At 40.0% G+C, this 19002-nt stretch overlaps 1 protein-coding gene across 3 annotated transcripts in view; it reads right to left on the bottom strand.

Moving 5' to 3' along the window:
- Positions 1–19002, bottom strand: part of asb3 (ankyrin repeat and SOCS box containing 3) — an 85277-nt gene that overhangs the window by 32431 nt on the left and 33844 nt on the right. For 2 of the 3 annotated variants that reach the window (XM_048535714.2, XM_048535712.2), the window contains exons 8-9: positions 8560–8737; positions 7596–7793 (exon numbers count right to left, since the gene is read on the bottom strand). In XM_048535714.2, coding sequence (XP_048391671.1) covers positions 7596–7793; positions 8560–8737 — 376 coding nt within the window. The remainder of the gene's footprint in view (positions 1–7595; positions 7794–8559; positions 8738–19002) is intronic. The other variant, XM_048535715.2, reaches the window with a different exon arrangement.

The raw sequence follows: 19002 nt of genomic DNA, 5'->3' as shown, positions 1-19002 counted from the left end.
CACTTTCTCATTACCTTCCAGTTTTGCAGATGTGTCCTTTTTAATCTACAGAGATAGTTCCTAATAATTCTTTCTTATTCTTTCCATTAAAAAAATGTCAAACCTTTTATTTCAAGAGGCTTCTGTGGACACAAACAAACTCCTCCTATTCTTAGATAGTGAGCCATAAAGTAAATTTGACACCAACACAAAAAAACCTGTTGTGGAGTTTTAAAAAGACATAGCTGCATGTAATTAGATGATTAAATGAAGGCATTTAAACCTTTCAGTATATTCTCATTTTCTTAAGCAGGGACTAAAGCACATTGCGAAGTAATAAAAGCAGCACTTCAATCAAATCTCTCCAATCAAATAACTTCTTATGCAAAGCATTCCATATTCTCCGATAATTTATATTCGAGGAACAATACTGTGGAACAATACATTTCATTATCAAAACTGTTATAAATGTGACATTATTTTTCAGTTATACAAAATTATGTTTTGATTTCCATCAGAACACTAATTTTCCCTTGTGTTTGGTGATGTGTTACAAATCATTCATAGAATACATTGCTATGGTATCATTATGTTTACATGTGGTAATTTGGTGCTATGGCTGGAGATGATAGGTGCTTAAACTTTGTTTTCAAAACAGGGATGACGAGGAATCTCTTTGTATAACCCCTACAGTGTGGAAACAGGCTCTTCGGCCCAACAAGTCCACACCAACCCAAAGATAATGAAGATATAAAAGCAGCAGGTTATGGATTCAGGATGGAGAATTAAATTCTGATGCCCCTCACAGATTAGTTGACATCATCCAGTTAATAATATTATAGAAGCAGGTTAAAACAAAAGTAATCAAAGAATTAAATAAATTCATAGCAAAGCATAAAATGCTGTGAGAAGGGAAAGGACAACTGGAATGTGTGTTGAGATGAAGTTACCTGTTTTGCAAAAGCAAATTTTTTTTCAATCTGCTTGAGAGTGAGAGGTTCATAGGTGCTCAGGATTGAACAAAGTTGGAACTTTGAACTTTAAACTCACTATAGAAATCATATTTCTAGGATGCATAGAAACACGAAGGTGTGAATTTGGCTGAATGTGTCCACCTCGAATTAAAACTGTGCACTCAAAGTCCAGATTTTAATCAACAAAACTCGACCAACGTTTACCCATGAAGCTATGGTGAGAGGAAATGTTCACTGAAAAGTTAAATTAACTACGACAGACAACTTAGTTTCATTACAGCCATTTTGAAAGGTGCCTGAGGAAGAGAGCAAGGTAATGAAAATGCTTTGTGCATGTTTAATTAATAGCCATCAATCTGAATGAATGTGAAATTAAATTTGACCTGTTAAGTCATGAAAACATGAAGTGGATTGAAGCCATGGTGAGATTCTGTTTTCGATGATATATGTGAATTTTAATTCAGCGTTGATTGTTTTGACATCGTTTTAATATTTATTAATGTTAATTGAAATTTAGAGTGATTCTAGTTTTTATTTTACGCGATTGTATCAAAAATGTTGGGTTGGAGATCTCCTTATACTAGCCAAAAGTTTGGAAAACTAAGTTAAATTTGAGGTTTCAAACTGATTGATGTGTTTTAACAAATTAACCAATTTCACATATGGATTGTTTGCTTTTTCTGTCTGAAACAAAATGACCAACATTTCCAGGTCACTTGACATGCAGAAAGTAATAAGGTCATCAGGCATTCAACCTCATAGCATGGTGACAATTTCAACTACTGGATTGCCTTTCAAAGATGTGGCTTGACTTTGAAAATTAAAAGCTCATAATCTCACTAATGAGAAGTCAAATATCAGACTTAATCAGCAGAATAAGTCAATTTTGAAAAATAAGAAGGTTGTTTAACATAAAGAACAGACAAATAGCATGTTAACGTCTATATCAAGTGAACAGATTTGATTTTCATTTACAAATGTTATAAGAATGTCGCATTGGGCTGTTTAGTTTCGTCAGAATTATAGAACACAGAACTGTACAGCACCAGAACAGGCCCTTTGGCCCATAATGAAATTTCTGAAATGAGATAGCCTGGTTACCAATGAAGTGTGTAACATCAAGTGACAGGAAGTGACTGTGGATTAGATAGAGTTAGGAAAATCACAACGCCAAATATGGTTCAAAAAAATATCACCGAGATACAACTCAACAAAAGGTTTTCCTTTATGCTTTTTCTTGTTCTACTTTTGGCAAGTAAACAAGTTTAAAGGCTGCAAAGCCACATTGAAAAGAACCCAACCTGAATTTGCGTGCTGGGACTAAGCGACTGTTAAGTCTGATATCCTTGAGGTCATCCTGACCTTACTCCCCTTCATCCCCAAAGCATTGTTTCAAAGTAAGCTAAAAGGAGATCCCACTAGTTTCCAAGATGCAATTTTAGAATTTTTTTTAAAGAAGTCTTGCCGTATAAAAAATGTTTAAAAGAATATTATAAAAATTTTCTTTATAAGGCATAAACATTACAAACCGAAGTAAACAAACAAACATTAAATAAACAAGCTTCTATACGCTAATGTATAACAAAACATTCATATGTAAAATACACACAACTTTAAGTTAGTGACGAGATTATGAACACTTTTGTCTGGGTTCACAAATTTGCCTGACCTTTCATTCCTGCACTATGTTAAAATCACATTTGGCCTCAAATGCTCAAACAAAGTCACAGGAGGTTGATTGACACCTTGCACAATTTCATCAATATCAACTCAGGTAATGTCTCATATATGCACGTTAAGTCTCCAGGTATGCTTTTACAGAGTTGTCCATCTGCAATCCTACTTTCAAAGATCTAGGCAATTGTATAAAGATCCTGTGTTCCTTTGCTCCAACAATTATTTCAATATAAACATGATAGATTTGTTCTCTTTATCAAAAATATCTGCTTCACCTTCTGAATTCCATTTCTCGTGTGACCATGTTCTTCTGAAGTATAATATCCTGCCTTCTTCCTCAGATTGGCATAGAATCATACAACATTTAACCACAGGAGGTGGTAATTCCGTCCAATTCCCTAACCTTCTCCAGAAGAACAACCCAGTTTGTCTAGCATAACAATATAACTGAAATCTTTTGTTCCTCACAATATCTAATAAATAGCTTGCGTCCCCATCTGTAGCCTAAACATTTTTTTCAAAGTGTGATGTCCAGTTATTAGACACAATATTCTGTATGGGCCATGACCAGTCTTTTACAGGGAGATTAGAATAACTTCTTTGTTTCAATGCCTCTGGTTATAAAGCCAAGTATCATACATACCTTTTGGACAGTCTTCTCAATTTATCCTTGCACTTTCAAAGACCTATACACATACACTGAAAGTTTTTTAGTTCTTGCACTCCCTTTAAATTGTACTTGTAATTTTGCCTCTACTCACCTTCCTACCAAAACTAATCACATGACATTTCTCCGCTTGAATTTTGTGCTTGCATTTCACCAGTCTGTCCATTTCCTCCTTGAAGTCTGTTACCATTCTCCTCGTAGTTTATTACATTCTCAAATTTTGTATGACATGCAGATTTTAAAATTTTCGCCCGTGTATCCAAGTCTGGATTTTGAATATTTATTTAACAAACAGTGGTTCTGACACCAGTTCTGTGGAACACAAATTTGTTATAGCGCAGAAGGTGGCCATCCGGTTGAATTATTATTATTTTTATTACTACCTAGTGCCAATCTTCTACCTTTTCCCTATATCCATGCATTCCATTTCCACCTAAATAATGATCCAACACCCTCTTCAATGCTTCAATCAAACCTGCCTCCCATATTTCCAGGCAGTGCGTTCCATGCCCCAAATACATATTGTGTGGAAAAACTTCTTTGTCACATTACCCTCGCATTGTTTGCACATCACTTTAAGCCTGTGCCTCTCATTCTTTTTTTTCATTTAGGAGCAGGAATAGCTTCTCCCAATCCACTCTGTACACCATTGTATACTTTCCTCCAAATTGAAAAGCAATTATCCACTAGCATTTCATGCTTTCCTTTTTCATGATGCTTATATGTCACTTCATCAATTATTTCTTGGAAATACAGATAAAATGCAACGACTGTATTCCATTATCTATATTTATGACTGTATCTCGGTTGACAGCACTCATAACAAGATAATAAAGTGTGAAGCTGGTTGAACACAGCAGGCCAAGCAGCATCTCAGGAGCACAAAAGCTGACGTTTCGGGCCTAGACCCTTCAGCAGAGAGCCTCTGATGAAGGGTCTAGGCCCGAAACGTCAGCTTTTGTGCTCCTGAGATGCTGCTTGGCCTGCTGTGTTCATCCAGCTTCACACTTTATTATCTTGGATTCTCCAGCATCTGCAGTTCCCATTATCACAGCACTCATAACAAGGTGGTTTTGTGTTAAAAACACATTTCACGGACTTGAACACAGAAACCTGGTTCCATATTCCATTTTAGCACTGAAGGAGTGCCATACCATTGCAGAAGAGGTCTTTTGACAAGTTATTGAACTGAGACCTAACCTATCTGTGCAAGTAAATACAAAAGACCATGTCAGTTTTTCAAAGATGAGCAGAAGAGATATTCCCAGCATCCTAGCAGATTCTTAATACTCAACTAACAACGCAAACACATATTATCTAGACATCACATTACAGATTTTGGGAATGTGTTGTGCATACACAAATTGTCTATCATGTTTCCTACACAACAACTAAAGTATTTCATTGATTAGTATGTGCTTCAGGGGATGTCTAAAGGTCTTGAAAAGCACTGTAGCAAGATCCATCATCTTGAAAATCCACCATCGAACAGCCAGTTTAGACATTGGGAATTCTGCAGTGAACAACTCACTTCCTGACACTCCAAGCTCTCCTATATTCCTATTATATCTCTGATGACCGAACTTTGTTTGATGGCTCCCACAAAAGCTGGCACTGTCATTTGTTCTCTTCAGGTACCAAGCTTCCATTCTGATACAGTAATAAAACAGATTTTGTTTTTAAATCAACTTGTTCAAACATGTTAAGACACACCTGCAGTGAGTTGAACTCTGGTCTTTTGGCCCAGAGATAAAGTCACTGCCAATGCCACAAGGTCCCTTGAAACAATTTTTATGATGCAATTTTTAACTATGCTATGTGAATGTAACAAAGGTAACATAACCCTCCTTGTCCACGCTTTTGTTACCTTGAGATTTTACCATTTCAGTGCATATCTGGTTGGTCTTGCAAGCTTTTCCTTTCATTATCTTGGGATCATGAAAAATTCTGCTACCCTTATCCTAACCCACATCAAGTCCCATTCAATCACCACTCATGTATTCACTGTGCCCCATATTGGTTCCCTCTTAATAAACACAACTTCAATATTCTCAGAGATAATGGGAACTGCAGATGCTGGAGATTCCAAGATAATAAAATGTGAGGCTGGATGAACACAGCAGGCCAAGCAGCATCTCAGGAGCACAAAAGCTTGACGTTTCGGGCCTAGACCCTTCATCAGAGAGGGGGATGGGGGGAGGGAACTGGAATAAATAGGGAGAGAGGGGGAGGCGGACCGAAGATGGAGAGAAAAGAAGATAGGTGGAGAGAGTGTAGGTGGGGAGGTAGGGAGGGGATAGGTCAGTCCAGGGAAGACGGACAGGTCAAGGAGGTGGGATGAGGTTAGTAGGTAGCTGGGGGTGCGGCTTGGGGTGGGAGAAAGGGATGGGTGAGAGGAAGAACCGGTTAGGGAGGCAGAGACAGGTTGGACTGGTTTTGGGATGCAGTGGGTGGGGGGGGGGAAGAGCTGGGCTGGTTGTGTGGTGCAGTGGGGGGAGGGGATGAACTGGGCTGGTTTAGGGATGCAGTGGGGGAAGGGGAGATTTTGAAACTGGTGAAGTCCACATTGATACCATATGGCTGCAGGGTTCCCAGGCGGAATATGAGTTGCTGTTCCTGCAACCTTCGGGTGGCATCATTGTGGCACTGCAGGAGGCCCATGATGGACATGTCATCAAGAGAATGGGAGGGGGAGTGGAAATGGTTTCCGACTGGGAGGTGCAGTTGTTTGTTGCGAACTGAGCGGAGGTATTCTGCAAAGCGGTCCCCAAGCCTCCGCTTGGTTTCCCCAATGTAGAGGTAGCCGCACCGGGTACAGTGGATGCAGTATACCACATTGGCAGATGTGCAGGTGAACCTCTGCTTAATGTGGAATGTCATCTTGGGGCCTGGGATGGGGGTGAGGGAGGAGGTGTGGGGACAAGTGTAGCATTTCCTGCGGTTGCAGGGGAAGGTGCCGGGTGTGGTGGGGTTGGAGGGCAATGTGGAGCGAACAAGGGAGTCACGGAGAGAGTGGTCTCTCCGGAAAGCAGACAGGGGAGGGGATGGAAAAATGTCTTGGGTGGTGGGGTCGGATTGTAAATGGCGGAAGTGTCGGAGGATAATGCGTTGTATCCGGAGGTTGGTAAGGTGGTGTGTGAGAACGAGGGGGATCCTCTTGGGGCGGTTGTGGCGGGGGCGGGGTGTGAGCGATGTGTCGCGGGAAATGCGGGAGACGCGGTCAAGGGCGTTCTCGATCACCGTGGGGGGAAAGTTGCGGTCCTTAAAGAACTTGGACATCTGGGATGTGCGGGAGTGGAATGTCTTATCGTGGGAGCAGATGCGGCGGAGGCGGAGGAATTGGGAATAGGGGATGGAATTTTTGCAGGAGAGTGGGTGGGAGGAGGTGTATTCTAGTTAGCTTTTGTGCTCCTCAGATGCTGCTTGGCCTGCTGTGTTCATCCAGCCTCACATTTTATTATCTTTCAATATTCTCATTCTTGTTTCCAAATCAATTCACTGACTTGCTCCTTCCCGACTCTAATATCATCCAGTCCTCTAAATTCTCAATGTTTGCAATACTCAAACTGCAGCCTCAGCATTTCCAAGTACAATTACTCTAGTGTTGCAGTAGCTTCAATTGTCGAAGCCCTTAGCTCTGGAACTCCCATCATTAATGCATCTCATCCTGTCTTTAAGATGTTGCTACTTGATCATGCGTTTGGCAATCTGTTCAAATATCCTTGTATGACTTGTGTAAACTTTTGTTTTAGAACACTCTTGAGAAACTCCTCAGTTTTCACCTAGAGGTGCTTTATAAATACAGGTTGTTACTGTTGTAAGATCGGAGATTTTGTAAAAAGTAAAGTTAACGAAAATTATTACTCTCAATGGACGATTCCTCCAAATGCTATTTTCCTCCCTCTGCATTTCCAGTCTGTCAATGATCTGGCATTGAATTAAATATTCTAAATTGTTGGCTGAGTTCTATGCTGCTCACTATCCATCCTTAGTGATTATCCACAATCTTAGTGATTATGGATTTTCAGTTGTTCTGTTTACGATGGTTGTGTAGAAAGCAGTGCATTTGATTATATTCTGATCACAGAGTTCTGACATCAAATCCTGTAAGTCTGTGCACAAGTGCAAATAATTGCCCGTTGAGCAGTATGACCATAAAAGATGACCCTGTAATAAGGCTAATGTAACTGTACTTTTAAACACAATATTGCAATGTCTGTGGATATAGTTGCATAGCTAATCAGTCTTCTACCATTCCACAGAAATTGTAATTAAAGCTTTAAAAGCCGAAAGCTTACCTCCGAGAAAAAGCCATGCACAATGGCGACAGGCAGTCATACAATGGGCACTCCTGGGCATTGGGACTGTAACCTGCCTGTAACAACATTTTTAAGCACTTCTGCTGTCCTCCATACACTGCTGAATAGACTGGGCTCACTTTATTCCTCCCTGTATCACATATTCGATCTGTGATTGGTATCAAGAATTCCAACACTCTGCCAAAAATCCATATACATCATGAAATGAATTTTCATTCATACACGTCAGAAACACAACAAATGTTTTTGGCTCTTACCTTGCAATATAAATAGTGTAAGACTTTGAATGCTAATGCAACCAACATAATGTATACAAATTTATTTCAATCAATTTTGAAAACAAGTCACAAGCCATAAAAGATTGCATGAGATCTCTTGGAAGTGTATTTAAGAGCATTGTTTTCGTTGAGGCTACTTAGGAGAACCATTTAGGTATTTTAGCAGGTACAGTCGCTGTTGCAATGAATCTCAATAAAATATCAAGTGGAAAAGCACAGTTAGCAATCTAGAATTGAAAAATAATTACATCCTCAAAGGTCTACAATTTCAGAACAATCCAGACATGTTAAAGCAGGTAGATACAAGGTCTTTGTAATGTAAGCAATATGCACATGCAACATTTTTTTCTACTTTACTGCAAGGAAAATATACGTGGGAGTCTGAGGACAAAAACCACATGCTGAAGGCACAAAATCTGGAGACAAATTTCCAGGCAGGGTGGAGGGTGTTGCTCCTCTGGAAAAATTCTGAATATTCAAATTATAAATAATACATTATTTAAAATATTATTTTAAAAACATAGGAGAAGTAATTTTACTGCAACGTTTATTCTACTTTATGATCATGAATTCCATTGTGGTCAACTTTGGTACACACGGAGTATCAATTTCAAACATAAATTTTCTAATCACAACTTACTCAAAATATGTGTCAGAGTACTTACTTGACCTTCCCCATCTGGGCAGCAGCATGAATGGGCAACTGCCAATCGTCTTCACTACAGTAAAGGTTTGCATCAGCACCATTTGACAACAGCAGTTCAACACATTCTACGTGGCCTTCCTGAGCTGCTATGAACAAAGGTGTGGCCTTATCAAAGGCCTGGCAATTAACATCACTCCCTGCAAAGTAAATGTAATAGTCTGGTTCATTGCAAATTCAGTTCAAGTCTCAGAGATTGAGAAGAGATGTAATATTTCATACACAATAATCTTCTAATAAAGTACTAGCAAATTATTTAGTTACTAAGCATCTGAGCATTTTCACCATTATTTCATAATTAGACATAAAATAATCTGAATGCATCTGCATGACAGAAGGAATTTATCCAAGTGTTCAATCTAACAAGGCTCAATTTGGATGCAAATAATTTTAATAAAAGCAGCATTAATTATATGGATGGAATATGTTGTATGACAGCAAATCTACTTCTTTTACAGTTCAGTTCTTTTTGCATGCACTATAAATGAGAACAGCTCTGGATTTCATGTTTTAGGAACATCTACTTCTTGCATAAATGCTATTACTACATGCAAATTCTGTGCCAATCTATTTCCAGAGCAGATAACGTTAATGGGGAAGACAGAATCCAAACTTTTGCCAGGCATCAACTGTAGGTTACTTTATTGATATAGATATGAGATATGGAAATCTGAGCTATGCCTAAAAGGTATCCGTACAGATTTCCATCTTTCAGTTTCTAAAATTGTTGATGCGTAATGTTTTGAAACTCTTAACAATATGTTCTACAACCACAGTTGAAAAACAGCAGAAAAAGATTTTTTTAAAGACTAAATCAACAGCTTGTGATCCAAATTCATCAGCAGAAGTTTGTTCACCTCTTTTTTTTCTGACATGTTACAACAGGAAGGATGTTGTTACACTTGAGAGGATGCAGAAAAGATCTTCAAGGATGTTGCTGGGACTAGGGGGTTTAAGCTACAGGGAGAGGCTGAATAGACTAGGGCACTTTTTTTTTCCCCTGGAGTGTCAGAGATTAAGGGATGAACTCACAGAGGTTTATAAAATCATAAGGGGTATGGATAAGCTGAATAGTCAAGGTCTTTTTCCTAGGGCCGTGGTGTCCAAAACTAGACAGCATAGGTTTACAGTGAGAGGGAAAAGATTTAAAAAGGACCTGAGGAGTAAAGTTTTCACACAGAGGGTGGTATGTGTCTGGAATAAGCTACCAGAGGAAATGGTGGAGGTGAGTACAATTACAACATTTAAAAGGCATCTGGATGGGTACATGAATAGGAACAATTTAGAGGGATATCGACTGGGACGTCTGGTCAGCATGGACAAGTTGGACCAAAGGGCCTGTTTCTGTGCTGTATGACTCTATGTCTCTATCAAACAATTTAATCAGATAAGACCAAGAGAATTAGGTCGCATTTAAGTGAAAAAGCCTGCTGCTACAAACAATACGAGGTAAGAAGCAGCTCACGCATTGATTAAAGGCCAAAACATTTAATCAGAAAAACAGGAGCAATAATTTGCCAAGGAAATCCTGTGCCAGTTGAAATAGTTATTACATAGTATATGGCCCAGTTATTTATCGATAGTAATATTCTAGCGAAAGTAGTACAATGGAAGAACCTGTTTTCAAGGTCAACTAATTACAGGAACATGGCATTTAATAAAATTGCTTTATTCTCACTGGTTATGTCAGTTTCACAGCATTAGTGGTACTTTGTTATAGAAGAAATACTCAAGTAATAACACCTCTGAACAGGTTGATCAGAAAATATCCACACTGACTAACTTCTGTAGAAAAGCCCAAGATGGCTGGCCTCAAATAAACACAAATATGTTCCCTAGTAGAAACAAACTTAAGGCTTGAGTTGTAAACATGGAAGAATTGTGTGAGAAGTCATATGAGGCTATTCCTAACGTTGAAATAACTAACTGTATTTTCACATAGATTTCTGGCTGTTGTGATTAGATTCTCACTGGGGAATACTACTAGTTAATGGCCTCATGAATATTGAATCTTGCCTCATTAGTATGCAGCTTCCTATTCTGCAACCTACTGTGGGCAAACTAGACATCAACAGTTACCAACATGACAGTCAGATCAGATATTTGGTGACTTCATGCTGCCATTTTCTCCTCCAGACTGCTATCTTGGACACCTGGCAACATGTCAGGGCACAGACCACATGCACCCCATGTCCATGGGCACAGCCATCCAACGACTACCAGAACTTTCATGGCATTGCTCTAATCTACTTCTGCACTTTAAAGCTGCATTTAGGGGAACTCCCGCCACTAGCATTCAAATGTTGCCGCAGGGAAACTTTGCACACAGGGACTAGTACAGTTTGGGAGAACTGACTGCATGTCACCGCTCCTCGCATGCTCTCACGCACTCATTCACTTTATACATACCATGGATGGTTGTAGTATTCCTACACTGTTTACGCTTGCCTTGGCCTGTCATGGCTTTTTGCACATTGGCACTTCAGCCCGAGCCTTACTGCTCACAGCACTGCGGCGCTGTCTTGCTGCTTTGTGCACACATTGAGCCACACAGCTCGCTGTGCTTGTCATGAGTGATCAGTTCAGAAGATGGACATCTTGTTGTATGGTACAAGAAAACATCAATCTCTCATCTACAGCAGGTACCACTTGCCTAGGCAACAAATACTGCATGATTTTTCATCCAAGTGGACCATGCCTCATTGTTTATTGGAAGTAGTCCTTCATGAAGTCAAGAAGGGCTGCTAAACTCGGAGTCTCAGGAACATTGGTTAAAGGCAGAGTCTCCATTCAGTCCAGGGGCTTTGCCACAGTCATTTGTCCTCATTGGATGGTGACTGTCAGGTGATATCTGATTATACTCCGGGCAGTAGGCTACACGCAATCCTAAAGAGCCATCGCAAGCAGTCAAGGAGAAAGTATGTTTCATCAGTCAAGGAATTGCAAGAGCAACAGTCAGTTGTCTCATCGGTCTTTCCTGGGGCTGTCCATCAAAGTCAGTCATTGAGCTAGACAGCAGTCTGTTCTTGGAGGAGTCTGTACCTTGAGCAGCAGAGAGATGATATGCAGTGGTAGGGGTGGATGCTCCGTAGTGACAGCGGATGGAGGTAAAGAAGAAAGCTGTGGTGGGAGACTGATCAGTGACCACCACAATTATTTCTATGGCGGGGTAGGGTACAGGACCCCAATGGGCATCAGTACAGTGTAATGTCGGGGCTCAAGGGCAAAAAGAGTAAAGCTGGAGGTGGAGCCCTATGTAGTAAGCTTCCACATTTTGTGGGGAGAGAACAGAGAAATTGGATAGAAATGGACTATCAGCCTGGAGCAAGATGAAAAGGTTACCATAAGACCACAAGTTATTGGAGCAGAATTACACCATTTGGCCCACTGAGTCTGCTCCATCACATAATCATGCTTGATATGTTTCTCAACTCCATTCTCCTGCCTTCTTCCTGTAACCTTTGATCCTGTTACTAATCAAGAACCCACCTATCTCTATCTTAAAAATACTCAATGACTTGGTCTCCATAGCCTTCTGTGGCAATGAGTGCCACAGATTCACCACCTTCCTGGCTGAAGAAATTCTTCCTCATCTCAATTCTAACGGGTTGTCCTTTCAATCTGAGACTGCACCCTCAAGTCCTAGTCTCTCTGGCTAGTGGAAACATCTTCTCAATGTTAATTCTATCCAGGCCTCTTAGTATTCTGTAAGTTTCAATCAGACTCCCCCTTCACCATTTGAAACTCCATTGAGTACAGACCCAAAGTCCTCAACCGCTCCTCATGTGACATGTCCTTTAATCCTGGGATCATTTTTGTATACATTTTCTGGATGACCTCCAACATCAGTACATCTTTCCTTAGATACAGGGCCCAAACGTGCTCTCAATATTTCAAATGCGGTCTGACCACAGCCTTTTATAGCGTCAGCCATATATGCCTGCTTTTGCATTCTAACTCTCTTGAAACAAATGCTAACCTTGCATTTGCCCTCTTAACTGCCAGCTGAAACTGCATGTTAACCTTAAGAGAATCCTGAACTAGGACCCGCAAATCCCTTGTGCTTCAGATTTCCAAAGCCTTTCCCCATGAAGAAAACAGTCCTTCCAAAGTACATAACCTCACACTTTCCCACATTGTATTCCATCTGTCACTTCTTAACCCACTCTCCGAGCCTGTCCAAGTCCTTCGGCAGCCCCTCTGCCATCTCAATACTATCTGTCCCTCTATCTATTTTTGTGCCACCTGCAAACTCAGCAACAATGCCCTCAGTTCCTTCATTCAGATAGTTAATGTATAAATTGAATAGTGTCCCAACACTGACACCAGTGTGAATCTAATAGCCACTGCCTGCCATCCTAAAAAGACCCCTTTATCCCCACTCCCTGCCTTCTGTCAGTCAGCCAATTCCCCATCCTTGCCAGAACCTTGTCCCTAACACCACACTCTCTTATTTAGTTAGAAGCCCCTAGTGCTGCAACTTATCAAAGCCCTTCTGGAAATCCAAATACACCACATGGACTGGTTCTCCTTTGTCTAGCTTGCTTGTTATCTTCTCAAAGAATTCTAATAGATTTGTCAGGCATGCCCTTACCTTGACAAAGCCATGCTGACTCAGCCCTATTTTACTCACTTCCAAGTAATCTGCCATCTCATCCTTAATAATGGACTCCAAAATCTTATCAATGTCTAAGGTGAGGCTAACTAACCTATAGTTTCCAGTATTCTTTCTTCCTCCCTCCCGTCTTAAATAGGGGTGTTATATTAGCCATTCTCTAGTCCTCTGGGACCAACCCAGACTCTGGTCATTCCTGAAAGATCACGACCAATGCCTCAACAGTCATCTCATTATTTCCTTCAGAAATCTGGGGTGAAGTCCTTCGAGGGTCTGGGTGACTTATCCATCCTCAAATCTTTCAGCATCCCCAGCACCTTCTCCTTAATAATGGGTACTCCATTCACCTCTGCTCCCTCTGTCTTGAAGTTTTGGTGTCTTACACAATGAAGACTGATGCAAAGTACCTATTCAGTTCTTGTGTCATTTCTTTGTTCGCAATTACTACATTTCCAACCTCATTTTCCAGCAGTCCAATGTTCACTCTTGCCTCTCTCTTACCTTTCATACGTTTATAAAAACTCTTGCAATCTTCTTTTACATTACGAGCAAGCTCACCCTCAAATTTCATCTTCTCCTCCACTTACTGCTTTTTAAAAGGCTTCCCAATCCTCTGGCTTCCCATTAATCTTCACCACATTATATGATTTTTCTTCTGCTTCCATCTTGTCCCTGATGTCCCTTGTCAGCCGCGATCACCTCGAACTCTCCTTAATATGCATCTTTTCCTTGGGATGCCTCCTGAATTTTTGCCAGAAACTCCAGCCATTGCTGCTCCACTGTCTTTCCTGTTAGGCAACTCTTCCATTCAACATCCTCCCTCACATCTTTGTTGTTACTTTTATTCAACTGTAATACTGATACATCTGATTTTAGCTTTTCCCTCCCAAACTGCAGGGTGAATTCTCCTTTATTATGGTCACTGCCCTCTAGGGGTTTCTTCACCTTCCTAGTTAAGTCTGCCCCATAACACATCACTAAATCCAGAATTCTCCATTACCTAATGGGCTCTAACACAAGCTGTTCGAAAAACACAATTGTGTTAAGTCATTTGCTGAATTATTTTACTTGGGATCTGCTACCAATCCGATTTTCCCGATCTACAGCAGACTGAAGGCCACCATGAACACTGTGATAGCGCCTTTCTTACATGCCTTTTCTATCTCCTGATTTATCTTCTGTCCCACATCCTGACTACTGTTAGGAGGTCTGTACATAACTCCATCAGGGTCTTTTCCCCCTTTGCAGTTCTGAGGGAGTGTGATCGGGCCCAAAATGTTAATTCTGATATTTTCTTCACAGATGTTGCTGCACCTGCTGAGCTTTTCCAGAAACTTCTGCTTTTGTGCATTTCTTCGGACTGTAGGAGAAAAGTGGAGCACCTGGAGGAAAATCACGCAGACAGGCAGAAAATGTGCAAACTCCATACAGTCGCCGAAGGCTGGAATTGAACCTGAGCCCCTAGTGCTGTAGGGCAGCGGTGCTAACCACTGTGCTGCCCAGTTTGATGAACAGAACTGTAGGCTCTACTTCTCATTGCTTAGTGGCCCTTGCAAATTATACATTGATATTTCTTAAACGTAAGTAGAATACACTGGCAAACATTATTTTTGGAGAGAAAGATCATACTACATCAAAATTCTCAACATTTTTCCCCAAACACTGTACATAATGTGACTATTAGTTCTAGCTTTCAGAAAATCTCAATTGTTATTGAAACTTGAAGTGACAGCTATAGGTCATTAGGACACATTTCAGTAACTAAAACCAACCACACTATGTTTGAAAGAAAAACTCATTTTCTTTATTTTTTAAAAAAATTTATCCAGGGCTGCAGTTTTTCACAAACAGTTACACACTATCTAATTTCTTCTCAAGGTTCTTTAGTTCCACATAAGTTGCAGTCCCGATTGCTATGCAGATGCTGAAAACACATTTCTGTTTCTACAATGTAAAGTCAGGACTTGATCACGGAGTGAATCTCCTTCTCCTTCTCTCCTCCACCACACTGACCACTAAGAGTCACACATGAATAATGCTCACTGCATCAAGGTAAAAGTTGGTGACCAATTTCTGTGAGACTATTCCCTACTGCAAGATGGCCTGCATTTGACTGAGCGTGGTATTAAGGAGACCTAAGTGAACCTGGAATCAATGGGAATGGGAGAAAGCTCTCCAGGTTCAGAATCATTTCTGGCAATAAGGAAGATAACTGTGGTTGTTGGAGGTCAGTTATCTCAGCTCTAGGACATTACTGCATGACCTCCTCAGAGTAATGTCTTACGCTCAACCATCTTAGCTTCAATAATCTACCCTCCATCATAAGCAACATTCCTTCTATTCTGCACAGCTGCTCTAATGTTCCAAACATGGCAATTGGCATCAGCACACTGAACAGGGCACTGGCTTCCAAATCTGGAAGTTGCTGCCAGGTACAGACTTCAGAGGCCCGCACACCCAGAAACAAATTATAAGGAAATGTTGATCATAAGGTCAGAAATGGGGATGGTCACTGATGATTGTACAGTGATCAGCACCATTCATGACTCCACAAATACTGAAGCAGTCTATGTCCAAATTCAACAAGACCTGGATACTATCCTGGCTTGGGCTACAAGTGGCAAGTAACATTTGTGCCACAAAAGTGTTCAGCAATGACCATCTCCAACAATAAAGAATCAACATTACCTTCACTGAATAATCTATTATCGACATCATTGAGGGTACTATTGTCCAGAAAGTGGACTAGCTACAAAAATATTGTGGCCACCACACCAAGTCAGAAGCTAGGAATCTCGCAATGAGTAACACATCTGCTGTCTACCCAACATCTATACATCATCCAGAAGACACAAGTTAGAGTTAGAAATGCAGGTCCCGTTAAGGCTCAAACAAAGTTGATTTATAACTAGTGATGTTCACTTGATTTGATATAAAGGACCCAAGTTTTCAGGAAGCCCAGGTTCAAGTTCCATCTGTTCCAAAGGTATGTAATAATACCACTAAATAGGTTGATTAGAAAAACATAAAAAGAGTTAAGTTCTTGCCCCATGTAGGCTTTGTTTGTAATTTGGTAATTGGGTGTTTTGTTCAGTTGGTGAGAAGTTGCGAAAAAAAAGTCGAGTTCTTGGGGCTTTTGTCAGGCAGTGGTCATGCCCCTAATTCTGGGCCAGAAAGTTTGGGCTCAAGTCTCTGTCACAGAGGTTTCTTATATGTATCAATGGTTAATTTAAAAAAGAGCAGACATTTTCCTTTGGTGGTGTGATGGCTCTGTGTAAAGGTCCAAAGGGGAAAGGTTTAAACTATTGTTTGTGCTAAACCATGGATTTATAATAACATTTTGTAAACTGATATAAGTCTTTTGCTGCCTAGAGGTGTATGAAGGGAGTTAGTTAGCTCAAAAGAAGGTTCACTGGACCGGAAATGTTAACTCTGCTTTCTCTCCACGGATGCTGCCAAATCTGTTGAGTTTTTCCAGCAATTTCTGTTTTTGAGTCAGTTTGCTCAGTTGATTGGACAAGTGGTTTGCAATGCAGAGTAATGACAACACAGAGTGGTTCAATTCCCACATCAGCTGAGGTTATCATGAAGGGCTGTCCTTGTCAACTTCTCCCCTCATCTGATGCATGGTTATACCCAGGCTAAACCACCTCCAGTCATCTCTCTCTAATGGGAGATCCATGCTATGGTCCAGTAGGACTATGGCAACTTTTCCTTTAAGAGTGTATGAAATAGGAGTTGGTAGAAGATGAGCATAAATCTCTCCATATGAGAAGTTAAAGTTACAGAAGGCAATTCATGTTTGTGGAAAAAGCTAATCTTTCAGTGGCTTTTTAAAGTGAAATGCTGAGTCATGCTGCAGGATCACATGTTATGATAATCTGTCAGTGATTTTGGAATCAAAGCCATACTTTGGAGTAGAAGAAGAATATGGTGGGGATGTGAACTTGCCACACTTCTCTAACTAAGAAGCAGCAAGAAAAGATATTGGCTTTATTCTTACCAAAAGAGAGCAAAATAAGAAATAAAATATTTTCAGAATTGGTGTAACAGACTTTGACACGGAGGAGGAATTGGAGATTTAAACATAACGTACGCACAAACTTGAGAAAAAAAGGTGAATTGTTGCAACCCTAAAAGGCATAGGTAATCAACCAATTTAATAAAAACCAAAAGAACTGTGGACGCTGTAAATCAGAAGCAAAAACGGAAGTTGCTGGAAAAGCTCAGCAGGTCTGGCAGCATCTGTGAAGAAAAATTAGAGTTAATGTTTTGGGTCCTTCCCCAGAGTTGCTTTTTCAGCAACTTCTGTTTTTGATCAATTTAATTAGATGGATAAATCAGTCAATGGAAGAACATATCATGGAATTTGAGAGGTTATATAAAATACATCTAATTTAACATAGAAATTTAGGACTCTGTGCTTAAACTATTAGATTGTGCATCAATCATAAACATACTGATATTTGGTTTAGACAGGTGTTCAATTTCATGGTAATGATTCCGTTTACGAACAATTGGCAGCCACACTAAAAAATGTTTTAGCAAGACAACTGTTTCCAAGTACCTTAGAGAAAACATTGGGAACTCTGCAGTGGTGCAGAAAACAAAAGATCTATGATTACTGACTGTCAAAGTTGAAAGGGGTCGAGTTGCAGGTGTATGAGGATAGAATTGCTGAAAGAGACTTTCAGGAGTTTGCAGCTTTGATAGATTTCTGAATCAAGGGAGAACCAGGATTGATTTGATAGCAGACAACATATAAATCCTCGAAATTCACACAGAATAGTTAATGTAGGTTTCCAATGCGACTCGAAATATCACGGTCGTGAATTCTTCAAGGATAAGGAGTCAAGTATTTGAAGTAACAAGAAACAGATGGCCGACGGGTTGAATATGATAAAGGAAGAATAGCAAGAGCCCATGAGTATCTTCCTTGCTGATACATTAAATCATGCTGTAATAGATAGTGGTGTACCTCAACAGCGTATGACTAAAGCATTATTGGGAAACTCTGGACAAAACAAATAAAAATAGGATCAAAGTATACTTAACCACCACTGCTTTCCACTCGGGGATGATAATTTGTTACTAACTTTAGAGCATGGTTCTCTGTAAAATTGCAGGACTACATCATTTCATAATGATAACGTCATCCAGACTTTCAATAGTTACTGATCATTCGTTAAAAAAAGTGAAAATGCGTTTGGAAATGGGGAATGATAAAGTATTTGTATTTGGTAAAGCAGAAAGCTTGCATTTCATGGAATCCAGACATTTTTGTATTCTACTGAGGAAGCGTGGAAATTCTCATTAAGAGTTCCAAGAAGTGTAATTGACATCAGTAATTAGGAGACAAAACAATAACAAGAGCGTTATATGGAAACTGCAGAAACAATTTGCTCATCCCTCCTCACAAAAATTAAAGCTTCTGTTAATGTATGCCGGAGTTGTCGATAAAGAATACAAATCGCTTGTGAACAGATCACACTGTATTGTGAAATATGTATTAAATATTGATGGTATCGGACAGAGAGCAGAATATTTATCTATTACATTTGGTACATATAGTGACCAAGTTTTGCATTATCGATGGTGACAATCAAGAAGGATAGATGGGCTGTAATGGTCAGTGACTACTAATTTTCTTCTTCAAATGAAGGATGAGGTACTAAAAGTTGATTACTTTTCCGTTTTGCCACCAAGTGTTAGTATCAAGCAATCCCAGATAAAATTTGGCACTTTGAAACAGAACACATTCTCTTCTCCACTCAATACCATATTTTAAGT

Source organism: Stegostoma tigrinum, chromosome 9, assembly GCF_030684315.1.
Source record: "Stegostoma tigrinum isolate sSteTig4 chromosome 9, sSteTig4.hap1, whole genome shotgun sequence".
Lineage (NCBI taxonomy): Eukaryota > Metazoa > Chordata > Chondrichthyes > Orectolobiformes > Stegostomatidae > Stegostoma > Stegostoma tigrinum.
This window is presented reverse-complemented; position numbering and strand designations above follow the sequence as displayed.